We start from the raw sequence: 21,002 nt of genomic DNA on the forward strand, positions 1-21,002 counted from the left end.
CCATGTTTGTTTGTATTACCTTCATGCAAATTTCCTGCCTGCATCTGTGCTGTGCAAAGAGCGGAAAGGGTCGTCCAAATGATGAAAAATATTACCATAAAGACTGTGATTTGTGACACAACGAAATAAACGATAGAGTTTAATATAAAATGACAGATGTTTTGCATCGTCACACGATATATATCGTCATATCGCACAGCCCTACCCTAGAGGCTCACGATATGTTTGCAAAATCAAAATACACAATGAAAGCCAGAACTCCTGAATATACACATCGAATTCATAACGAAATTTGTCATGTTTCACATACAGCAGTAGTTATAGTATAGGATGAATATACTGTTTAATGGTTGTCTTGAATCCCATTGTAAGTATGTTTGCTTGGCTGCACTTACCCAGATATCCTGATACCCAGATATCCTTAACTGTTTGACCAGTCTGTTTGTAAAATGCATCATAGGAGCGTGTCATATCGTATTGTTCGCGATAATATTGGTATAATTTTTAATATAAAAAATTTTCATATTGTGAGAATGACGATATTCCAACTTGTTGACGTAATGATGTCATACCATTGTGCACAGCAACAAGAAGCATGGCTTAAAGTGAGAGTATCATTGCTACCGGCTCCATGGTGGAGGAGTTAGTTCCAAAAGGGGAGTGACTTTAGTGTGGAAGTGGTTTGGTTACAAAAGGTCAGATGTACAACAAACCACGGTAATATGTAAGAAGTGCAAGAAGACTAACAACAAAAGGGGGCAATGCAACAAACGCATGTCAACACCTCAAGCAGAAGCCCCCGGTTGAGTACGAGGAGACCCAAAAATCCCACGAGGAGAGCTCAACAGCTGATGTGAGTTCTAAACCAAGCAGACAAACAACATTGGCTCAGCATCGCATTGTCAAATTATTGGCAATTTGTACTCCGTATGACAGAAAAAGGAGACGCTGGAAAGAAATTACCAAAGCCATCGCATTTTGTTTGGCTAAAGATGTGATGCCACTTTATACTGAATGTTTGAAGACAAACTGTTACATTTATGCTTACATAAAACTATAACACTTATTTTGTTGCAGTTGTATGTTCTTGAAATTAATAATAAAATATTTTTCAGTATCTTGTCATATCGCCAAATATTGTTATCACAGAAATAGCCCTGAATATCATGATGTTATTTTAGGGCCATATTGATCACCCCTATGCATAGGCCTGCAAACATTGCAGCATGCTTTTGACATTTCAGGTGTGTCTATACAAGCCATTGCATGGCAGGGTTACCCAGAAACCCATTTTCTGTGTTGCTATGCAGAGATGTTCATGTTTGACCTCCACAGAAGTACTTTTTGGCCTTGAGTTAATTGTTACTACAACTCTGAAGCTTCATCCTCTGACATAAATTAATCTTAGGTACTTTGCTCAGCTATGTGAATTTTTATTTTTGTCTTAATTTTCTCACTCTTTCTCCTTTTACACATACCCCTTAGTCTAATGGATGGGACCCAAATGACATGTTCAAGTACAATGAGGAGAAGTATGGAGTCCTGTCTACATATGACAGCAGCCTGTCCACATACACGTAAGCTTCCTTTTTTATTTTAGTCTCTGTGCATGCAACTCTTGTTAACATGTTCACTTGGTTATTCCATTTTCACTTTATCTAACTCCTAACCAGCATATTACTAGCTAAATCTTAAAGTCGTACTCTTGGTATGCACAATAACTCTTGATATGTGACCGGCCTATTGCATTGATTGTATGCACTGATAATGTTTTGGTTTTTTTTTTTCATCTGTTTGAAAAAAAATTGATAACCAGAGTAAGAAAAAAAAGCGGTGAATGCTGGTGGTGATTACAGATTTCCAGGACGGCCAATCAGTACTTGTTTGTCTTATCTATCTTCATGACTTTCATGAACACTATTATTTCTAAAAGAGACTTCTGTTGTCCTTCACTTCTTCCCAAAGAAGAGATGACAATTTTTGTTTATTTGCTGACTTGCTGAGTGAGAGATTAGAATATTCTGTATGGTCTTGTTTTTTTTTCTTTCTGAAATGAAAAGTTAATAAACTTTCCTTTTCAGAATCAGAATCATATTTCTTGCCAAGTACCATAACATACAAGGAATTTGTCTTGATACGTTGGTGCAAAAAGGAAATATTAACAGTTTGCTCCCCTGTTGCTGTTGTTGATGGCTCTGCTTTTGTTTGGTCTTGTGATGCCCAGGGTTCCATAGGCCTTGCTCAGGGATTGCCCTGCAAACCCTCTGCAGGCAACTTCAGTCGGCATGCATCTGGACTTCCACCCCTGCCTGCGACAGTCCTCAACCAACTTCTGGTATTTCGCCCTCTTCCTTCGGTCATGCCATCAGCATTACCGCCCTCACCCAGCACCTTGGAACAGTAGCTGAGGATGTGTTCAAGGAGCCCTCTCTTGGAACATAAGGAGCAAGCTGGTGTCTCCACTTTGTCCCATATGAACAGGTTGGATGGGCTTGGGAGGACATTGTAGACCCCCTGGATCAAGAATTTGATCCTTTGGGGATTCCCACTCCAGATGTCCTCCCAGGTGACCTTCCACTCCATCGCCCGCTCCTACTTCATCCAGGTTCCGCCATGCTGGTTCTCTCCACCTCCATGAAAGCTGAGACCTCCTCCTGCACAAGCCTCCTCCCAGCCGTGCCGCAGTATTGGGTAGATGTTGTGCTCCTGATTCCGGCCTAGATTCTGTTTGCTGTACCGCTTCAGCAGCCTTCCACCTCCTCCTGGTTCTGACAGAGATCCCCACATTGGCACTTTGGGGTCACTTGATCCAGTGTACTGCAAGTGCTCTCATGCTCGCGTCAGTATGAACTCCTCCCTCACTGAGCTGAACGGGAGCTTGAGTTTGTTGCTGCTCCCATACAGTGCAGTGTTGCTCAGGCTGTGAGGTTATCCCAGCCAACTCAGAAGGGATTAATGGTAAATGTGAATGGATTACATTTACATAGTGCTTTTATAGTCTACCAACCACTCAAAGCATTTTACAGTATATGCCTCACATTCACACATTCACACACTGATGGTGGAGACTGCCATCCAAGGCACCAGTCTGCTCATTAAGAGCAGTTTGGGGTGTCTTGCTCAAGGACACTTCGACATGCTCTCTGGAGGAGCCAGGGATCAAACCAGAGACCTTCCGATTACGAGACAACTTGCTCTACCTCCTGAGCCATGCTGCCCAAGGAAGCTGCTGACCTTCCACTTGAAGCCTTCCACTGCTGAGATGGGGACCTCATAGCTCAGCAGGAGCCAGAGAAATCCTGAGAGGATACCATGCTGGTAGATCCAAGCCTTGAATTTTCCAGGGAGACTCGATCAGTCCAGAGCCCTCAGCCTGCCCTCGAGATTGGCGATGGTAGTCCTGATGGAGTCTGCATCCTTCAGGCTGCAGTCGAAGACCTTCCCAAGACTTCTCACCAACTTTTCAGTGATGGTCGGGATCTGCTCTTCCTCTACCTTGAAGTGGAACTTCACCACCTTTCCCCTCTTCAACACCATAGAATGGTATTTCATTGGTTTAAAACTCATGTGCACCCAGGACGTGAGTCTCTCCAGTCCCTGCAGGATACGTGGCACTGATGTTGTCGCCACCATCAGGTCGTCCATAAAGGCTCTGAAGGGAGGTTGCCTTGTTCTGGACTTGCCGAGCGGGCCCTGGCACTCTGTCTCTGCAGACTTCACCGACGTGTTCATAGCCAATGCGAAGAGGGTCACCAAGATGGAGCAACCAGTGATGAGCCCTACTTTAAGCTGGTGCCTGTTGGATGTCACTGGGCTGAACTTGCTGTAGTAGTCCAGGGTTAGGTCTTTCACCTTGAGGGGAACATTGTGTTTCTCCAGTGCTACCTTGACCAGCTTGTGGAGAATCGAGCCGTAGGCATTGGCAAAACTCAGCCACAACACAGTCAGGTCCCCTCTGCCCACTCTTGCCTCCCTGATGAGATGAGTCACCATGCCTGTGTACTCCAGACAACCAGGGATGTCTGGAATGCCTCCCTTCTACACAGTGGTGTCTATGTATCTGTTGCTTAACAGGAAGTCAGAGAGTCCCTTGGCTACAATGCTGAAAAAGATCTTGCCTTCAACACTAACCAAGGAGATGATATGAAACTGGTCTATGCTCTCAGACCCTTCCTCCTCGGGTAATCATACCCCTTTTCCACTTTGCTCAGGCAGGATTCTTTCGGGTTTAACTCTGTTGTCAGGTCTGGTGATGTTATTAGTCCATTGCACAGGCCCAGGGCTTGGTCTTTAGCAGGGTCTCCATGTGTGTGCTTGAGGTGGTCGTCAAGGTTGTCGGCTGGTGCTCTTCTGCCTGAGGAGATGCTTGGTCAGCTGAAAGGGATTGGAGAGGAATGCTGCCCTATTCCTTGCCCTTTCCTTTTGCCTCCCTCTGTGCCTCACAGCTCTGTAGAGAGTCAGGAGTTGCTTCTTGGGGATTTCCCTGAGATCTTCCAGGGCTGCCCTCCCAACTTCCTCTGCCTCCTTGTACTGGCTCTTGAGAGACTTCAGCTCCTTCCTGAGCTGCTGGATCCTGACTGTTCAGTGGTTCAGAGTGTATACCGATGGTGCTGGCTCAGTAGCCTCTGTCCCAACCTCTCTGCAGCAGTGCTGACAATAATGGCTAATCGCCACTGTCTTCAGCTGCCAAGCTACATCACCTTTAGCAGTCACTTCCAGCACCTGATCCACCTCCTTGTCTAACTGCTGGCTCAGCAATAAGTTAGCCTTCTTGCTGTATTGGGGCCATCGGATTCTTGGTCGAACCAGTGGAGTGCTGACCATAGGTGCTATTGACATGGGCACTGTGGATTGGCTCTGGGCCTGGCTCCTCCTGCGTCTCGCCACATGTAGTTCCTGTGCTCTGTGTTGTTGGCTTCACTGTCAAGTAACTCATTCTGGCCTGGTGAATCTTCAAGCAACGCTCATTCTTACAGGTCCTTCCACAAGCACAAAGCACTCTTGTCGTAGTTAGTTCGTTGTCAAGTGTCGTTAACCATAGGTCCATCTGGTTGTGATGCGCTTCTCTCCCCCTCTCGGGCTCCCCTGGGGGTATATTTCCATTGATGTTTCCATAGCTTAGTGGCTAAGGTGTTTAACTGTACTTTTCTCTCAGGGTCCCTCTGGAGCGGGACAACTCAGAAGAGTTCTTAAAGAGGGAGGCACGTGCTGCCCAGCTGGCGGAGGAGATTGAGGCCAGCGCCACATACAAGGCCCGTGTGGCCCTGGAGAATGACGAGCGCTCTGAGGAGGACAAATACACAGCTGTGGTGCGGGGGGAGAGGGAGATGCATACACTTGCCAGGTAAAACTAGAACGCATGCCTAGTGCAACACAACACTCGCACACATGGACATATGAGGTAGTGAACAAATATTCAATGAAATGTATGAGCTACAACGTCAGCTGTGCCCAAAACTAATGCTGACCTTTCTTTTGTGGGAATATGCTCATTAAAGCAGAACACTTAACCTTTTCAAAAAATTGGGGAAAATCTTTTAATTGACTTTTGGAAGTAAGGCTAACACCTGTGTGTGTGTGTGTGTGTGTGTGTGTGTGTGTGTGTGTGTGTGTGTGTGTGTGCGTGTGCGTGTGCGTGTGCGTGTGCGTGTGCACATAGAGAGAATAAATATGTTCCCCCCGGCCAGCGAAACAGAGAAGCTATGTCTTGGGGTGCTGGACGTCAGAATTCACCCCGTCTGGTCCAGAGTTCTGCCGGAACTCCAACTGCCCGACCAGGGCCTCACGATTACAGTCCCAGCTCTGGGGCTGACCAAAGGGTGGTCAACGGAGGTATGGCGGATCCATGCACACACATACATTTAGTGTTTAAATAAAGGGGCGCATTATTCTTTTCCCTTCCACTTAAACATGTGTTCGAAAGCCCAATATAAAAATCTTTCTCACAGAGAGACATTCACAGACACACATTCATATACACAATAAGGATTATTGGGGGATAATTTCACACAGTTCTTTTTTTTTTATATGTAGTTTTATCACTGACTAGATAGTAGGATTATTTGTTCCTTTATTTTTGTCTGTTTATCAGAAAAACTGTGGGGAGCTTGGCATAGACTTTTTGAGGTTCATATTTGTTTCAGCCGTCATGTGTTGTTTAAAACATCTCTGAATTTTTTCCTAAGGCAATTTAAAGTGGAAGTAGACAACATTTTTGCTTCATTATGAAGTAAATGTTGATTGCACCGTGTAATGGCTATAGGATAAGGACACCATCAGCATTTAGATTGGTTCTCCATAAACCTCACTTTCACTATGCAATTCTGTCTGCCACCGGGCACAGTTTTTCCTGGAAAATTGATTTACGGCACAGGAAGTGAGTCAACCACCCAGTAGTGGGCTAGGCAATGGCAGACGGTGGAACAACTGAAGTAAATGTGAAAACTCTACCTGGCTAAAGAAAAAGAACCCAGTTGACAGCAGGGGCAAAGAAGGCGAAGAAAGAGAGAGTGATAGAAGATGAGATAAAACAAGAGTGAACCTTGGGCAGGCATTCACTCTATGGAAGAGAGCTCTGAGAGTTGAGAGGGTTCCAAACCGACTTCAGCTGGCAGTAGGTAACACAACCTGCTTACTTATTAGTACTACCAGATGTTTTACTCTGCCTTTATCATAATACTGAGATCAGGGTTTCTAGTTCAAATTTGGATTCTTACGGTTGTTTCTTGCTTTAGACAGTAGCCAGGCTGCTAATAAACAGAAAGCGATCCGGTTGTCTTTGCGACAGTGGTGCAAACAGTAATACCACTTGGAAACACTAGGGGGAAGAAAAGTTGAAAAGTTGTCTACTTCCACTTTAAATCAGTTATCAATGCCTTGCCTTTCTTCTTTTCTGTTTATTCAGAAGAGATCGAAAGGCAAGGCCTCTTCCACCTATTCTTGTTCCCTTGTTTCCTTTCTTTAATTTAGTTGTTATCTACTGTCTGTTATTTGTCCCTCCCTTTTTTTAGGTTCTTCCCATTGGCCCTCACCCTGTCCATCTCCCTCCTCTCGCCCCCCTTCACGTTACCAGTCTGGTCCCTCCTCCCTGCCTCCCCGGGCTGCCACGCCCACCAGGCCACCTTCCAGACCCCCTTCCCGACCTTCCAGACCTCTTTCTCATCCCACTCACCCCTCCTACCCCTCGTCCTCATCTTCCTCGGCCCACCATGGGCCCACGTCGCCAGTCTCCACCCTGCCCAAACGCATGTCTTCGGAAGGTACCCACAACAGCGTGGCGTAGACCTGGGCAAAAACCTGAAGTTCCAATTTCTTAATTAATTAGCTAAAAGTGCCCTAAAAAACTGAGACATTTGAAACGCCCTACAAATATAGTTTTGCCCAGGTCTTGTGTGGAACAATAGAGTAGGATGAAGTTCCTTTTAAAGAATGACTGGGGATCAGTTATGAAATTTCCCCACAAATGGCTAATGTGAGAATTTGGCAACCAAAAAGCTGATCCTCATGCATTTTCACCACGAAGTGTTTGAGCATAACTGTGAGTGTACAGAGCCTTCTATCTAACAAGTAATTCCAACAAATATTTAAGCCTCTCAGAAATATGATAATTTTAGGCAATATAACATGTCAGCTGCTTAGAAGTTTAGGTTAATATTACATCACAACTTAATGCATAGAAGATTGCCTCGCTGTTGCAACTCTAAATACAAGGCTTTGAGGTTGTGAAATGAAGCACAAGCAACATGCACATTTGGCTTTGGCTGGGGTGGAGTTTCCTTTTCACTATTTAAGCTGGATCTGGTTTGGCCAGGATGATGTGTAGAGATTATTTCAGTTCTTTGATGGACTTGAGGTAACTGCAGTGTCATTTACCAGAGGGTGAAGAAGGTATGACCTCAAAAGGGGATACAGCACTGAGAAGATAAGTTATCAGTTGCTTCTCCCGTTTTCCAAAATATTTTAAGGCAGTGTTTGCCCTATAATGCTTAAAAACTGCAAGCTCATTTCATTTGTTTATTTTTAATTTTACATGAAAGTCAATGGCTAGAGACTGGAAGGTGGGCAGTAGTGAATGCTTTAAAAAAGCAGTGCTGTTTCCATAAAAAAGCCAATAGTATGAAACTTATTCAACTACTTCTTTTTACCAGAGAACAGTTTTGCACAGGGTTGTCACCTTTGAGGCAGGCTACTTACTTAACTCTTAACTAGCACAAACTCCCATAAACACTTTGCCTACTTCTAAGCTTTTCTCTTTCTGACTTTGCGGCACTTGTTTGCAGTGTGAGCAGTGTGCTGTTGTGTTTGGTCATCTGCAGTATTTCCACTCACCTACTTATAACCAGTAACACTGCTGTATAGTGTGATAAATAAACCTAGAGGACCAGCTTACAGGACAACAGGCAGTCCAGAGCTTTTGGTCTCTACATTGTATTGTGGCATACATATGAGTTTTAACAAGAAGCTTCTCCAGTAGATGATTATTGGAAATACATGAGCTTTATTATGCATCAGTGTGCTGATGATTTCTCTCTTCCCTTGTCCCATTACTGTCTCTCTCTCTCTCTCTCTCTCTCGCTCTCTCTCTCGCTCTCGCTCTCGCTCTCGCTCTCGCTCTCTCTCGCTCTCTCTTTCTCTTTGACAGGTCCGCCCAGGATGTCCCCAAAGTCCCAGCGGACACCCCGTGCCCACAGAGTGCCACCCTGCCGGAACACCACAGTTCCTCCTGGAGTGGACTTCATCTCCCACAATTCCCCAGGAGAGGTCCCAGTGACTCCACCAACCAGAAACAGCTCCTCAGGAGGAACCTGGTCCTCAGTGGTCAGTGGAGGTAGGCCAGCTTATTTTTTTTGTCATTAAAATTATTTTTTTTTACTTTTTAGGGCATTTGTTTGTTAGATAGTACAGTAGAACATAACATGACTAGTGGAAGAAAACACACATGATATGCTAAGAGGTTGTGAGCCTGACAAAGTTTCAATAATGTCACAGATAGATGGGTAGATAGATTGATCAATAAATAGATAGATAGATTGATTGATTGATTGATTATTGTCCTCGGGGAGGAAATTCTTTTTCACAGTTGGTGCAAGTGCAACAACAATACATATAACTCAACAGACACATAACCAAGTACATCTGACAATATGTTGTACTGCAGTAATTCATATGAATTAACAGGCATAAAATTAAACCAGACATAACACATGTCTTTATGCATGCTCAATAATCCAGGTAAAAAAAAAAATCACAGAAAGTTGAATCAGTTCATCTGGACACAATGTTTATTGAGAGAGAGAAACATTTCATCATTCATCTAAGTGACCTCTTCAGTCTCAACTGACTGCAGGTATCCCCACCCTTATAAACAACACAGTGGCGTAACGACTGAAAACGATCGGTTTCATATGCAGATTGCTGTGACCATTAACTAGAGTTTCAATAGCAATGTGTACTATTCACAGAGGATTTAGGAATAGTTGCAATCACAGCATTGTAAGATGGCGACAGAATGTTCTCTTAGGATGTTCTCTTATGTTGTATGTTCTATGTAATACTATGTTCTCTTATGATGTTAAGTCTCTCTTCACGTGCATTCCTGTTGATGAAGCAGTGGAGGTAGTCCCTATGAAATTATAAAACTACCCCACCCTTAGCAATAGGATCACCTTGAACACTGCTCCTGAAGCTGTGTCTTCAGTCCACGTACTTCACATACAGGGGGCAGTACTATAGGCAGAAGCATGGGTATGCTATGGGTTCACCCAGTCTCACCTGTAGTGGCCAACTTGTATATGCAGGAAGTGGAAAAGAGGACTCTGGTGTCCTATCGAGGGACACCACCTAACCATTGGTTCAGATTTGTGGCTGACACCTGGGTTAAAATTAAATCTCAGGATGTACCACATTTCATCGACCACAATAATAGTCCATGGGCCAGACGATATTTCGGTACACTCAAGGTGGCAAAACTTACTTATAATTTTTGAAAGGATCCATGTCTGTAGAGGATATTTTGGTATGATAACCATTCCTGAGTGGCAGCTGTATCACAGTTATCAGCTCATGAAGTTAACCACCCGCTAAACTAAATTGCATTTTAGACGCTGGTGCATATCCTGGTTTAGCCTCATGGTCAGGACATTTTTCAATGTTCTATGATATTGTCTTTGGTATCATTTTAAAGGGGACCTTCTTAGCTTTCATTCAAGCCCTGTTGTGGATATTTCTCACAAATATAGAGGTCACTTGAGCTCTTCAACCCGTCAATAACACACATCTTTCTGCAATGTTCGCCTAAACTATATACTTTCTTTTAGCCCTGTGGCATCTAGGAATATCAGGGACACAAAACACAAAAACTGGAATACTCACAGGACTGTAAAGATTCAGAAAATGTATAATATACCCATACTATTTCATTGTGTGAGGTGATTGTGAGCCTTAAATGAGAACTAGACCAAAGCCAGTTAGGTCACAAACTGGTCTCTATACATTTGTTTAAATACACAATCAAAATACATGATAAAAAGGAATACCATAGTGAGGTAATGAACTATTTTAATATTTAAACAACATTGACATTTACATGTACTTAGTCAATGATACATGTAATCCCATATCATTAGTGGGTATATGTAATGGTAATGGGTAGGGTAATGGGTATATGTGAATATGGTTACATTATTGTTATCAAGCTCTGGGTAACCAAGTCCAGAATCAACATCCTGTGCATCAATAGACTACTACCACAGTAATACCATCAGAATCATCACACTGTCATTCATCAAACTGCTCGTTTCTCTCATCATCTGACTCCCCAAGTTCAAAGTCCAGTTCTGGACCATCCTGCTGTTTTTGGTTACTGCAGGTCTGTAACCTGCACATGTCTGTGCATGGAAGTCCATTTGACAGGCACATGCAGCTTGGCATTTTGCATGAATGCACACACTTGCATGTTAGCATTTCCAAGACCACATCTGGTGCAGGTGGGGAGCGCATCCAGTAAATGGCCAGCTTGCCTTCATCGTCTGTCCATCCATACTGAGTAGGGCTTGGCACCACAGGGTTAGCCTGCAGACAGCACTTCCATATTGCTGCCTGATAGTTGGCTCGTTGAACATGCATAAAGAGACAGTCTCTACATGGTGGCAGCTGGCTGGACTCAACCTCTCCCCTTTTGGTGCAGAAGAGCTGGTAACGCAGTTTGTTCACCTCAGCAGTGCTGCTATTAGCAACATACATCCGACAGGTGAGCTGCTCAATTTTCTGGAACAGCTCATCACTCACATTCCATGTCTGTCCCAGTTGACTAAAAGTCTCTTGGCAGGAAGTGTGCTTTCTCACTATCTTCAGGGCATTCAGCTTCCCTCGACCAGCGAATGCACTGACAGTGTCGCAGCCTGTGAAGGCATGTAAGCCAATTAGGCTGTCACAGATGCTGTCTCCAAGTGAACTTGCCAGTTTGGTGATGTCGACAAACCGTGTGCGGTTCTGAGTCCCACACTTCTGGTAGATGGGACAGGTGATGTCCTTCTGGAAGCCAAGACAAAGCACCATGACATCAGTGTCCTCAGCTGTGATGATAACTGACTTTGAGTCTGCATTTGCTGCATGCAATGCATGCAGGAGCAGACGGGTGTCAGCTTCTTCATGTGTGGAGTGCAGTTCTGCTGCTTCCTCACACCCATCTTCTGTCAACTTGTAGCAGGTTTCCTCACAGGTCATGTACAACACCTTGCCATGCAGCATAGCTCTGTATCGTGGGAGTTTCCACTCTTCCACTAGAAACTTGATGAGACTGGTCTTCTTGGAGGAACTGCACAGAAATTTTCTCCACTGCTGGACGTGGTGTCCCCCTGCAAGATTCTTGTACTGGAGAGTGATGTCTCCACCCCGGTTCAGTCGTTCAGCATCTTTGATCGAAGTCTGGTGATAGACATCAAAAACAACATCAATCCTCCCACTCTGTGCTCCCTCATGGAGGACCTGGGTCAAGGCTGACTCTGCCACCTGTGCAAAGGTTTTGTTGTTGCCATTCATTTTTTGGACCAGGCTCATCCCATCAATGATGGAAGTAGATGGGATTGGGATGTCTTCTGCAGGAGATACATTCTTTTCAAGCTCTCTGGCAAGTGCAGCCTTGTTTGTTTTTCGTAAGGACCCATCAGCATTTGCCAGTGCCCATGGTAGTGGGCCCAATGGGTAGGCAAGGACATCCTTCAGATTCACCTTCCTGCTTTCAGCCACCAGGATCATGTGACTGAAAAGGTTTCTATCTGCCTTCAGAACCACATCCTGTGCTTTCTTTCCATGAGCTTGTTTTGTGCTGACATTGGAGAATGTTTTCAGACTTTGCTTGGTCATCTTGTCGTGGAATTTCACAGGTGGTGGGTCTGCATCTAACCTTGTTTGCTGGAATGCTTGGTAGGCCTCTTCTCCTTTCTCAAGAGCTCTCAAGAGATCTATGGTCACATCAGGTGGAGCCATGTTGCCAGTGGAGAGGCTAACCAAATCAATCTCATCAGGGGACATAGGATTGAGCCAGTTATTCTCCATAAGGTCCATGAGAGACTGGACATCTGCTTCATCTCTCTTGATCCTTGGACTCTGTCGATCTGGATGAGACCATTTGCACCTGCCTTGACCTGTCAGGTCTCTCAGCTGTCTGAGGTACATGCTTCTATACTCAGCTGTGAGATAATATTTGGTCACAGCTCCTGGCTTCAAGCTGAATCCCTTTGTCCCTCCAGCTGTTTGGGTGTCTTTGTTCACCGTTTCTTCTATAGCTTGGTCAACAGGGATTCGGCCAAAGGGATTGGTGGAGCCCAGTTGGACTGAGAAGCCTCCTTCCATGAATTCTGTGTACACATCTGGGTGTGTGATGGGCAGCTCAGACATCTGGGCGTAGTAGTAGGGGAGGTAGCGTGCATAATTCATCCTGTCATAAGCAAAGCACCATGGGATCATTGCTGGAATGCTAGCCAAGTGTAGCATCCAGTCTCCCTCTCTGGATGCTCGGATGAGCCCCAACAAGATTTCAACCATGTCCAAATAGGACATCCAGAAGTTCGAGAGGCTGCCGTTTCCACCTCTAAGGAACTCACGGTAGACTTCAAATAGATCCATGATGCGTGTACAAGAGCTGTTCTCGAGGACCTCCTTCAAAGCATGTTGTGAGACTTCTTTCCCAAGGCTGTCAATGGTCTTCAGTGTCTCATTCAGGTGAACCATGTCATTCCTGTGAGTTTCTTCCAACCAGGACAGGAAACCATTCAAGGTCAGTCGCATGAGAGCCTCATACAGGAGCTTGTGTAGTCGCACTGCCCTGTTGTACTTGCGGCCATCCATAACACCAGCAATTGAGCCTTCTGCAATCATGCCAGACTCAATGCAGAGGTCTTTGAGTCCAGCATCTTGGAAACGCTTTCCTATTATTGCCAGCAGTGTGCAGATGGTGTGGAATACCCCAAGCCTAACGATGATATCATGGAACTTGTCATGGTGTTTCCATGTGAACTCGACAGCCTTCGCATACAGGGCTTGGTCAAAGACACAGACAATCTTCCTCAGGCCTAAGCACTGCATGATGCTCAGTGACTGGTTAAGCACCTCATTGACAGTAGACATTTGTGTCGCTGGAGCATTGATGGTAGGCAGATAGCCTATATTGTCGGGGATGACCGTCATCTCTCCTCGAGTCAGGATGTTGAAGCCTGTCCAGCTGCTGACTGACTGTTCTTCTTGTTGTGACATGCGTGCTAGGACCCAAAGAAGGTTTTTCTTTCTGGCAAGCTTAGTATTGGCTGCAGTATCGGCATCTGACTTTTTGCTTTGTGGTGGCCCTACCCGTTGTCCAGCATTGTAAGTTGGTAACATTGGTGGGGGTCCATCAATGCTTCTCTTCTTTGTTTTGGGAACAGTGGGCATGGGTTGGACAGGAAGTGGGTTGACTGGCTTTGCTTGCACAGCAATCCCATTGACTCTGTGAGATGTTCCCTCACCACTGACAGTTTCTTCAAGACGGTCGATATTGTCCCAGGCTAAAGTTGTGAATATGCCAGGATGGATGTTAGCTGGAAGGGCAATGCCACTCCCTGATGATGAGAGTTTCTGGAGACACAGGGCAGTGTTGATCTCTTCCATCTGTGAATAGGACACACTGTGACCAAGTCGGTTGAGGATGTTTATCAACTCTACATTTCCTGTCAACGATTTGACACTGAATGGCAGAACAATGTGCTTGGAAGGCTTGGTATTTCCACATGTCACTGCATATACTATGTCATGGCCAAATGACATAGTATATGCAGTGCACTGCACTCTCTGGGATGCATGATCAGGATCATTTGAGCCTGTGAGTAGAGAGTACAGGAAGATAATGAGCGACTCTGGAATGGTAGGACATTCTGCTTCTGGTTTGACTTCAGGCGGCCAGGTTTGAGGAACATCTTGACTTTTAATGTCTGCTCTCAATTTGATGGCTGCTTTGGCTATAACATCTTGTGCACTGACACTTTTCAGGGTCTGCAGCTCCCTTTTGAGAGACTGATTTTCTTTGGCAAGTTCCCTCATGGACAAGTTATCGGGATAGAGGAGGAATTTTCCTTTCTCATCAGGGAATATCTGCAAGGCTCCAGCAAACTCACTCTCCAGGTTTCGCCTTATGTGCTTCTTGGTTGATTCCTTGACTTGGGCAATGCCTTGGGAGTTCATTGAAGCTACCAGTCTAGAAGAGAGATCAGTCATTGTCATCACTTGAGGATTGCCAAAAAGCTCCATCCTGATGAAGAGGAACAGCTCATTGTATGCCTTATTCACAGCAGCTTCATACTGGGCTGCAGCATCATCATCTTCATTGCTGGCAACCTCTCCTTTGGAAACCTCTTCTTTGGTGTAAAGTCTATAGCATGACCTGTGGTAGTGCCCTTCAGCTGCTACAAGGTCTCTACTCACAATGGCAAGGATTCTGCTGTCCCTTTTCTTTGTGGCTGCACTCCTGATCTTTGCATCAGCTCGCAGTTCTCGACACTGCACCAGTACTTCTCTCGTATTCTGTCTCTTGGAATATTTGCTGTTTTTCTGACAAAATATGCACTCTGCATCATAAGTCCTAGATGTACTTGGAGTATGTCGAGCTACTCTCTTAGATTGTTTCTCTTCAGCAGAGACACAACTTTTCTTTTCTTTTGCAAGGAGGCCATCAAGAATTTGCTTCATAGTGAAGATACTGCGACACTTTCTGTGGTAGTAGATTGCTGGAATCTGTCCCTCAGGAATGTCTTTTGCCAGTTTCAAAACTGGTGCATGATTTCGTATCTGAGCTGCCCTGAGCAGAGTTCTCCATGAGTCGACACTTTGTAGTGAAACCAGCTTATCTGTATCATCAGAACAGTGGATAATGCACTCCAGCCGTGGGCGCTTTGGTATTGGGTAAAAACTTGCTTGTTCACCAGTGGCCATATTCAGTCAGTTTTCACCTGCCACATACAAACAAATACATGTAACTTAGGTGTATGAACACTACTAAAACAAAGTTTACTTTGCTTCACCAGCGTCATATTACCATTATTTATCTTACATAGCCACAAATAGATACATTACCTAGTTGCTATGCAACAGCTGTATTTTGTCCACATGAGGCCGCTAAAATCAACACAAGATGAAAGTTCCTCGTAGCCACTTTAACTAATCATATTAACATATACATTAAAAGAACATGCTAACATTATGGGAAATTAGTTTACAATCTTCTCCAGAGTGAGACAAGAAGATAGATACCAGTTTCCTCTATATGTGTTTAGTAGAAAGCTATCTGGCTGCACGTTAGCCTAGCTTAGCACAATGAATGGAAGTACACAGTACTGGTTATCCTTGGTTGTTGGCCAACTAAGAACTGTCCCAGAGTTTAAGCTAGGCTAATCAGTACCAGGGGTGTTGAAATGCTATATTTGTAAAAATCTGGGCAAATACACAATCGTGAGAGGCACAGAAACAGGTTTCCTGAAAGAAAAATGAAATAGCTGCTCATTTGGAAAGGTTATCATGTATTATTTTACTTCTGTTACTGTACCAAATGAAATGGCACCAGTGAAGTTGTGTCACCTTGGGTGATATCGATATCTGGTCTGACCCATGGACTAACTGGCTTTGGTCTAGTTAGTTTCTTAGTAATAATGCCCTTCTAATTTAAGGTTCACAATCACCTCACACAATGAAATAGTATGGGTATATTATACATTTTCTGAATCTTTACAGTCCTGTGAGTATTCCAGTTTTTGTGTTTTGTGTCCCTGATATTCCTAGATGCCACAGGGCTAAAAGAAAGTATATAGTTTAGGCGAACATTGCAGAAAGATGTGTGTTATTGACGGGTTGAAGAGCTTAAGTGACCTCTATATTTGTGAGAAATATCCACAACAGGGCTTGAATGAAAGCTAAGAAGGTCCCCTTTAAAATGATACCAAAGACAATATTATAGAACATTGAAAAATGTCCTGACCATGAGGCTAAACCAGGATATGCACCAGCGTCTAAAATGCAATTTAGTTTAGCGGGTGGTTAACTTCATGAGCTGATAACTGTGATACAGCTGCCACTCAGGAATGGTTATCATACCAAAATATCATCTACAGACATGGATCCTTTCAAAAATTATAAGTAAGTTTTGCCACCTTGAGTGTACCGAAATAGGAAATTTTGGGCTCTGGCCCATGGACTATTATTGTGAACAACAACTACTACTACTAATAATGATAATAAATTAAACTTACATAGCGCTTTTCTAACACTCAAAGTCGCTTTACAATAAACTGGGTGAAACAAGACAACAGATAAACATAACACAGACATACAGGGGTGGATGGGAAGGGGGGCTACGAGAGGGAGAAGTGGCAGCTGCACACAACGCCAGCAGTACTCTCTCACTTAAACAGATACAAAGGGCAAGAAAAAAACAAAAAACAACATCACTGTAGACGTTGATTTTCTGTAGTGGTTTACTCCCGTAGCCTATTCCTCCCCCGAGGTATCCACTAGGCAGTGGCACTATTTAACCCATAGCTGGGGGCTGGTTCGTGGGCATCAGGGAATATCCACACACCGGTGGGCCTGCCTACCGCACGTCTAGGGGCCAGACCTCCTCCGAGTCCGTTGTAGTTCAGCCAGGGTCCAAGGTGTACCCAGTTACCATGTGTCGCCACGAGGAGGCACTACATAGGGCTTGCTGTTGGAGAGGCTATGTACTGGCAGGGAGAGACTTACGTGCTCGGCTCTCCTATTCGCATTTCTGCTAGCCAGTGGTGAAGGTTGAGAGTGAGACATGACAGGCACAGAAAACTAGACCAACACACTAGTCGATTCACAACAACCTGAATTCTTACACAAGAATGTCAGACACACTACATCAAGTTTACCAGGAAGGATGTGAAAAATGACAGGTTAGCTGTCTCAGACTGTGAAATAGCAATTGGTGATGGCGGACATTTGATTGTTGGTGTTTACCATAAACCAACACATGCTGATCTGTACTTAAGGTTTGACTCTCATCATCCACTGGAGCACAAACAAGGAGTCAATCAGGACGCTGTACCACAGAGCTGACAACGTCCCCACTAACACAGCAGCCAGGAAGAGGAGAAATCCCTCATTAAACAGGCCCTGGTTAAGTGTGGTTATCCTAAATGGCCATTTGTTAAAGCCAGGGAGACGCCCAAGCAGTACACCAGCCGATCGCAGAGAGACGGACAACAGCTGCCAAGAGGACAACAAGTGTAAACCAGTGGTGATTCTGTATATGGCGGGAGTGTCGGAAAAGTTGAGACACGTATTATCCAAATGCCACGTCTCAGTTGCTTTCAAATTCCAAAACACTCTGTGCCAGAAATTGGTCCACCCCAAGGATAGGATCCCCCGGCACAAACAGAGCAATATGCTGTTAAGTGCCAGGAGGATTGTCATCACTTGTACATCGGGGAAACCAAACAAGAAGCTGTCCAAGAGGACGGCACAACACAGAAGCACTAATGCGTCAGGCCATGACTGCAGTTTGCACCCATCTACAGCCCAGTGACCACTCCTTCAAGGATGAGGATGTGCACATCTTTGATAGGGAGGAATGCTGGTTTGAACAGGGAGTCAAAGAGGCCATATATGTCAAGAGGGAAAGACCATTCCTGAACTGAGGGGGTGGGGGGCTGAAAGTACGTCTGTCACCATCTTACAATGCTGTGATTGCAAACATTCCCAAATCCTCTATGAATAGTACACATGGCCATTGAAACTCTAGTTAATGGTGAGGGCAATTTGCAAATGAAACCGATCGTTGTTTTCAGTCGTTATGTATTGTTTATAAGGGTGGGGAAGAGTTATCCAAAGGAGTTGAATCAAGTGCAACTGGACTGGTATATATCCATGAAGACATTTTGCCTCTCATCCAAGAGGCTTCATCAGCAAAACGTCTTCACGGATATATACCAGTCCAGTTGCACTTGATTCAACTCCTTTGGATAACCATGACCTGGACTGGGAACTTAGTTTTTTCAACATGCATTGGTGACATCCGATATGTAAAATGGTATATCTCTGGTTCTATTTGGACTAGAACAATAATATTGGTATCTCTGGAAAGGTAACCTTCTTCTCTGTCTTGTCAGAGTGGCTGATGTGAAATTTAGGGAGGCCACAGCCCCGCTAAAAGTTATCTAATAACGTCCATGCCTGCCATGGCAACTACGGGGTTAATTTTCAGTGGCTCCATATCCAAATTTCTTCTAAATATATTAAGCTACATATCTACCAAGTTTGATGCTTTTATCACAAAATGCACAATTTTTATGCTAAGCCGCCCCACTAGAAAGAGTTGCTGCTTTTGTTTCATGTTATTTGAAGGACATCCAAGTTCATTCCATATTGTCCTGTATTGTCCTGAGTCACGCAATTTAGCAATAATCAAACCCCTGATTGCCGCATCACTTAATCCACCATGCTGCACTGTGGCCAGCATCTGAGGACAGGTTGTTTATGGGTCTAAAGGAAGGGTTATTTATATGTGAATTGGTTACATGTGATCACTAAAGTGTCAATTCTTGCACCTGTCTTCAGCACACCGACCCCGCTCCCCTCGTCAGAATAGTATGGGTGGAGCGTCCCCCAACTCCTCCTCCCTCCCATCCCCCCAGACAGGGACGGTGCCTGTGGAAACAGTTACCACCCCAACGTCAGCACCCTCTCCTACCGCTGCTAGCCCCGCCCCCAACATGGTGGCCACTCCTTCAGTAGAAGGTGAGTTTGTCTTCACTCGGGGCGTTAACTGAAATGGGAAAGAGGGAAAAAGAAGTCATGTCAAAAATATCTAAAGAGCTTCCACCAGGAACTACAGGAACACCATTGTATTTATGACTTTGATGCTCTTTATTTCATGAGTTTACTGTTCTCCCGCCCTGCCACCCCCCTCTAAAGCAAAAGAGTGTCGTGTCCAGGAGACAAGACAAACGTCCCCGACGGCCAACAAGGAGAATGTCAAGCCCCTTGACAGTTCCCCGAGTGTCACAAGACCAGTCTCCAAAGGTGTGTACTGGACAGGAGGACTATATGATGTGAACCTTATTCTCTGTAATTCGGAAGAAGGTGCTGGTCTCTTAGACATTGTTTTTTTTGCGGATTAGCTATATTCAAACTGTTAAAATCTCTTTGCGATTTTTTTTTTTGATCCAAGTACAACAGTACACTCATTACTGGCAGTACCTCAATTAAAGCGATATTTTTATTTAAGTTTTCATGGTTCATAATGAGATTTCTGTAATATGCGTGGAATGTTCTTTGAATAATTGGGTCAGTTTTTACCAATGCAATATGCTGTAATAATCCCTGTCACTGCCTGATTATGGCAGTGGTCATGTTTTTAATCTGCACCTAAATGTTGTCAATATGATATTGCTTATTAGGCCTTAAATCATGCGCCTCTCCTCTCTCTTGCTCTCATTCCTGTGCCCATCATACAGGACCTCCTTCCATGGCACCCGACCACAGAAAACAAATAGACAATTTAAAGAAATTTAGTGTGGACTTTAGGGTAAGTTGAATGCACTTATTATCTTTTTAGGGGTCATTTGTACGGTGATAAGTTGCAGGAGATCTTGTGACAGACAGTAGCAACAACCTCATGATACTGAGGCACATAGACAGCTGGTGTGCAGCCCCAGTATAATAACAGGTTCTGTATTACCCTTTCTCCTTGGTTACCTCTTTCTTTTTATTCCTCTCCTTTCTTAACACCCTTACTCCCCACCCTCTACCACACATTGCTTAAAAAAAACCCCAAAAAAACGATTGTCTTCCATCTCTTCCTGCCTCCCCTCTTCCACTATTCAGTTGCAGCCCAGCTCCAACCCAGACCCTGTATTTGACCAGATGATGACCAAGCCTCCCAGAGATTCAGGGGAAAAGCCCAAGGACCTTCCCCCGGATAAGGCCTCCACAGTAGGACAGGAGGGCAGCAATGAAGGGGTAGTGGTGGTGACGACTGGCACCCCCAGTGGCGCTCCAGCTGCCACTGCTACAAGTACCTGTAAACCGGGGAGCCCCACCACTCCTTCATCCTCCTCCCCATCAGGCCCGGACCAGAAGAGGGCAGCACCAGATGTGACATCACAGGGGGTTCAAACAACAGCCACGATCACGTTCAGTGGGCCAAAGTCTGAGGACAAGGAGGAGAAAAAGGAGGCTGTGCAAGAGTGAGTGGAAGGGTGACACAAGTGGTATGGAAGGTGGTGGATATTGTGTATATGCTAATTTTCATACCTTCTCATCTTGTGCAGTCAAGTGAAGAAGTCGACCCTGAACCCGAACGCCAATGAGTTCAAGCCCCGTTTCAATACACAGGTCAGTTTGATATACTACTGTCCAGGACTTTTTAAAAGGGAACACAAGCTGGAATGGATTGCTAAATCTAGCTGTGTGTGTTTATGTGTCTGTGTTTGTATGTGTGTTCTCTTTTGATTTGTTTT

At 44.6% G+C, this 21,002-nt stretch overlaps 1 protein-coding gene across 2 annotated transcripts in view; it reads left to right on the forward strand.

The window, feature by feature from the left end:
* Positions 1 to 21,002, forward strand: part of atxn2 (ataxin 2) — a 46,693-nt gene that overhangs the window by 15,992 nt on the left and 9,699 nt on the right. For both annotated transcript variants that reach the window (XM_056284734.1, XM_056284743.1), the window contains exons 8-17: positions 1,486 to 1,577; positions 5,156 to 5,344; positions 5,660 to 5,832; positions 7,011 to 7,259; positions 8,642 to 8,827; positions 19,099 to 19,278; positions 19,456 to 19,563; positions 19,998 to 20,068; positions 20,368 to 20,729; positions 20,814 to 20,877. In XM_056284734.1, the coding sequence (XP_056140709.1) occupies positions 1,486 to 1,577; positions 5,156 to 5,344; positions 5,660 to 5,832; positions 7,011 to 7,259; positions 8,642 to 8,827; positions 19,099 to 19,278; positions 19,456 to 19,563; positions 19,998 to 20,068; positions 20,368 to 20,729; positions 20,814 to 20,877 (1,674 nt within the window). The remainder of the gene's footprint in view (positions 1 to 1,485; positions 1,578 to 5,155; positions 5,345 to 5,659; positions 5,833 to 7,010; positions 7,260 to 8,641; positions 8,828 to 19,098; positions 19,279 to 19,455; positions 19,564 to 19,997; positions 20,069 to 20,367; positions 20,730 to 20,813; positions 20,878 to 21,002) is intronic.

The sequence above is a fragment of the Lampris incognitus genome, chromosome 1 (assembly GCF_029633865.1).
Source record: "Lampris incognitus isolate fLamInc1 chromosome 1, fLamInc1.hap2, whole genome shotgun sequence".
NCBI lineage: Eukaryota > Metazoa > Chordata > Actinopteri > Lampriformes > Lampridae > Lampris > Lampris incognitus.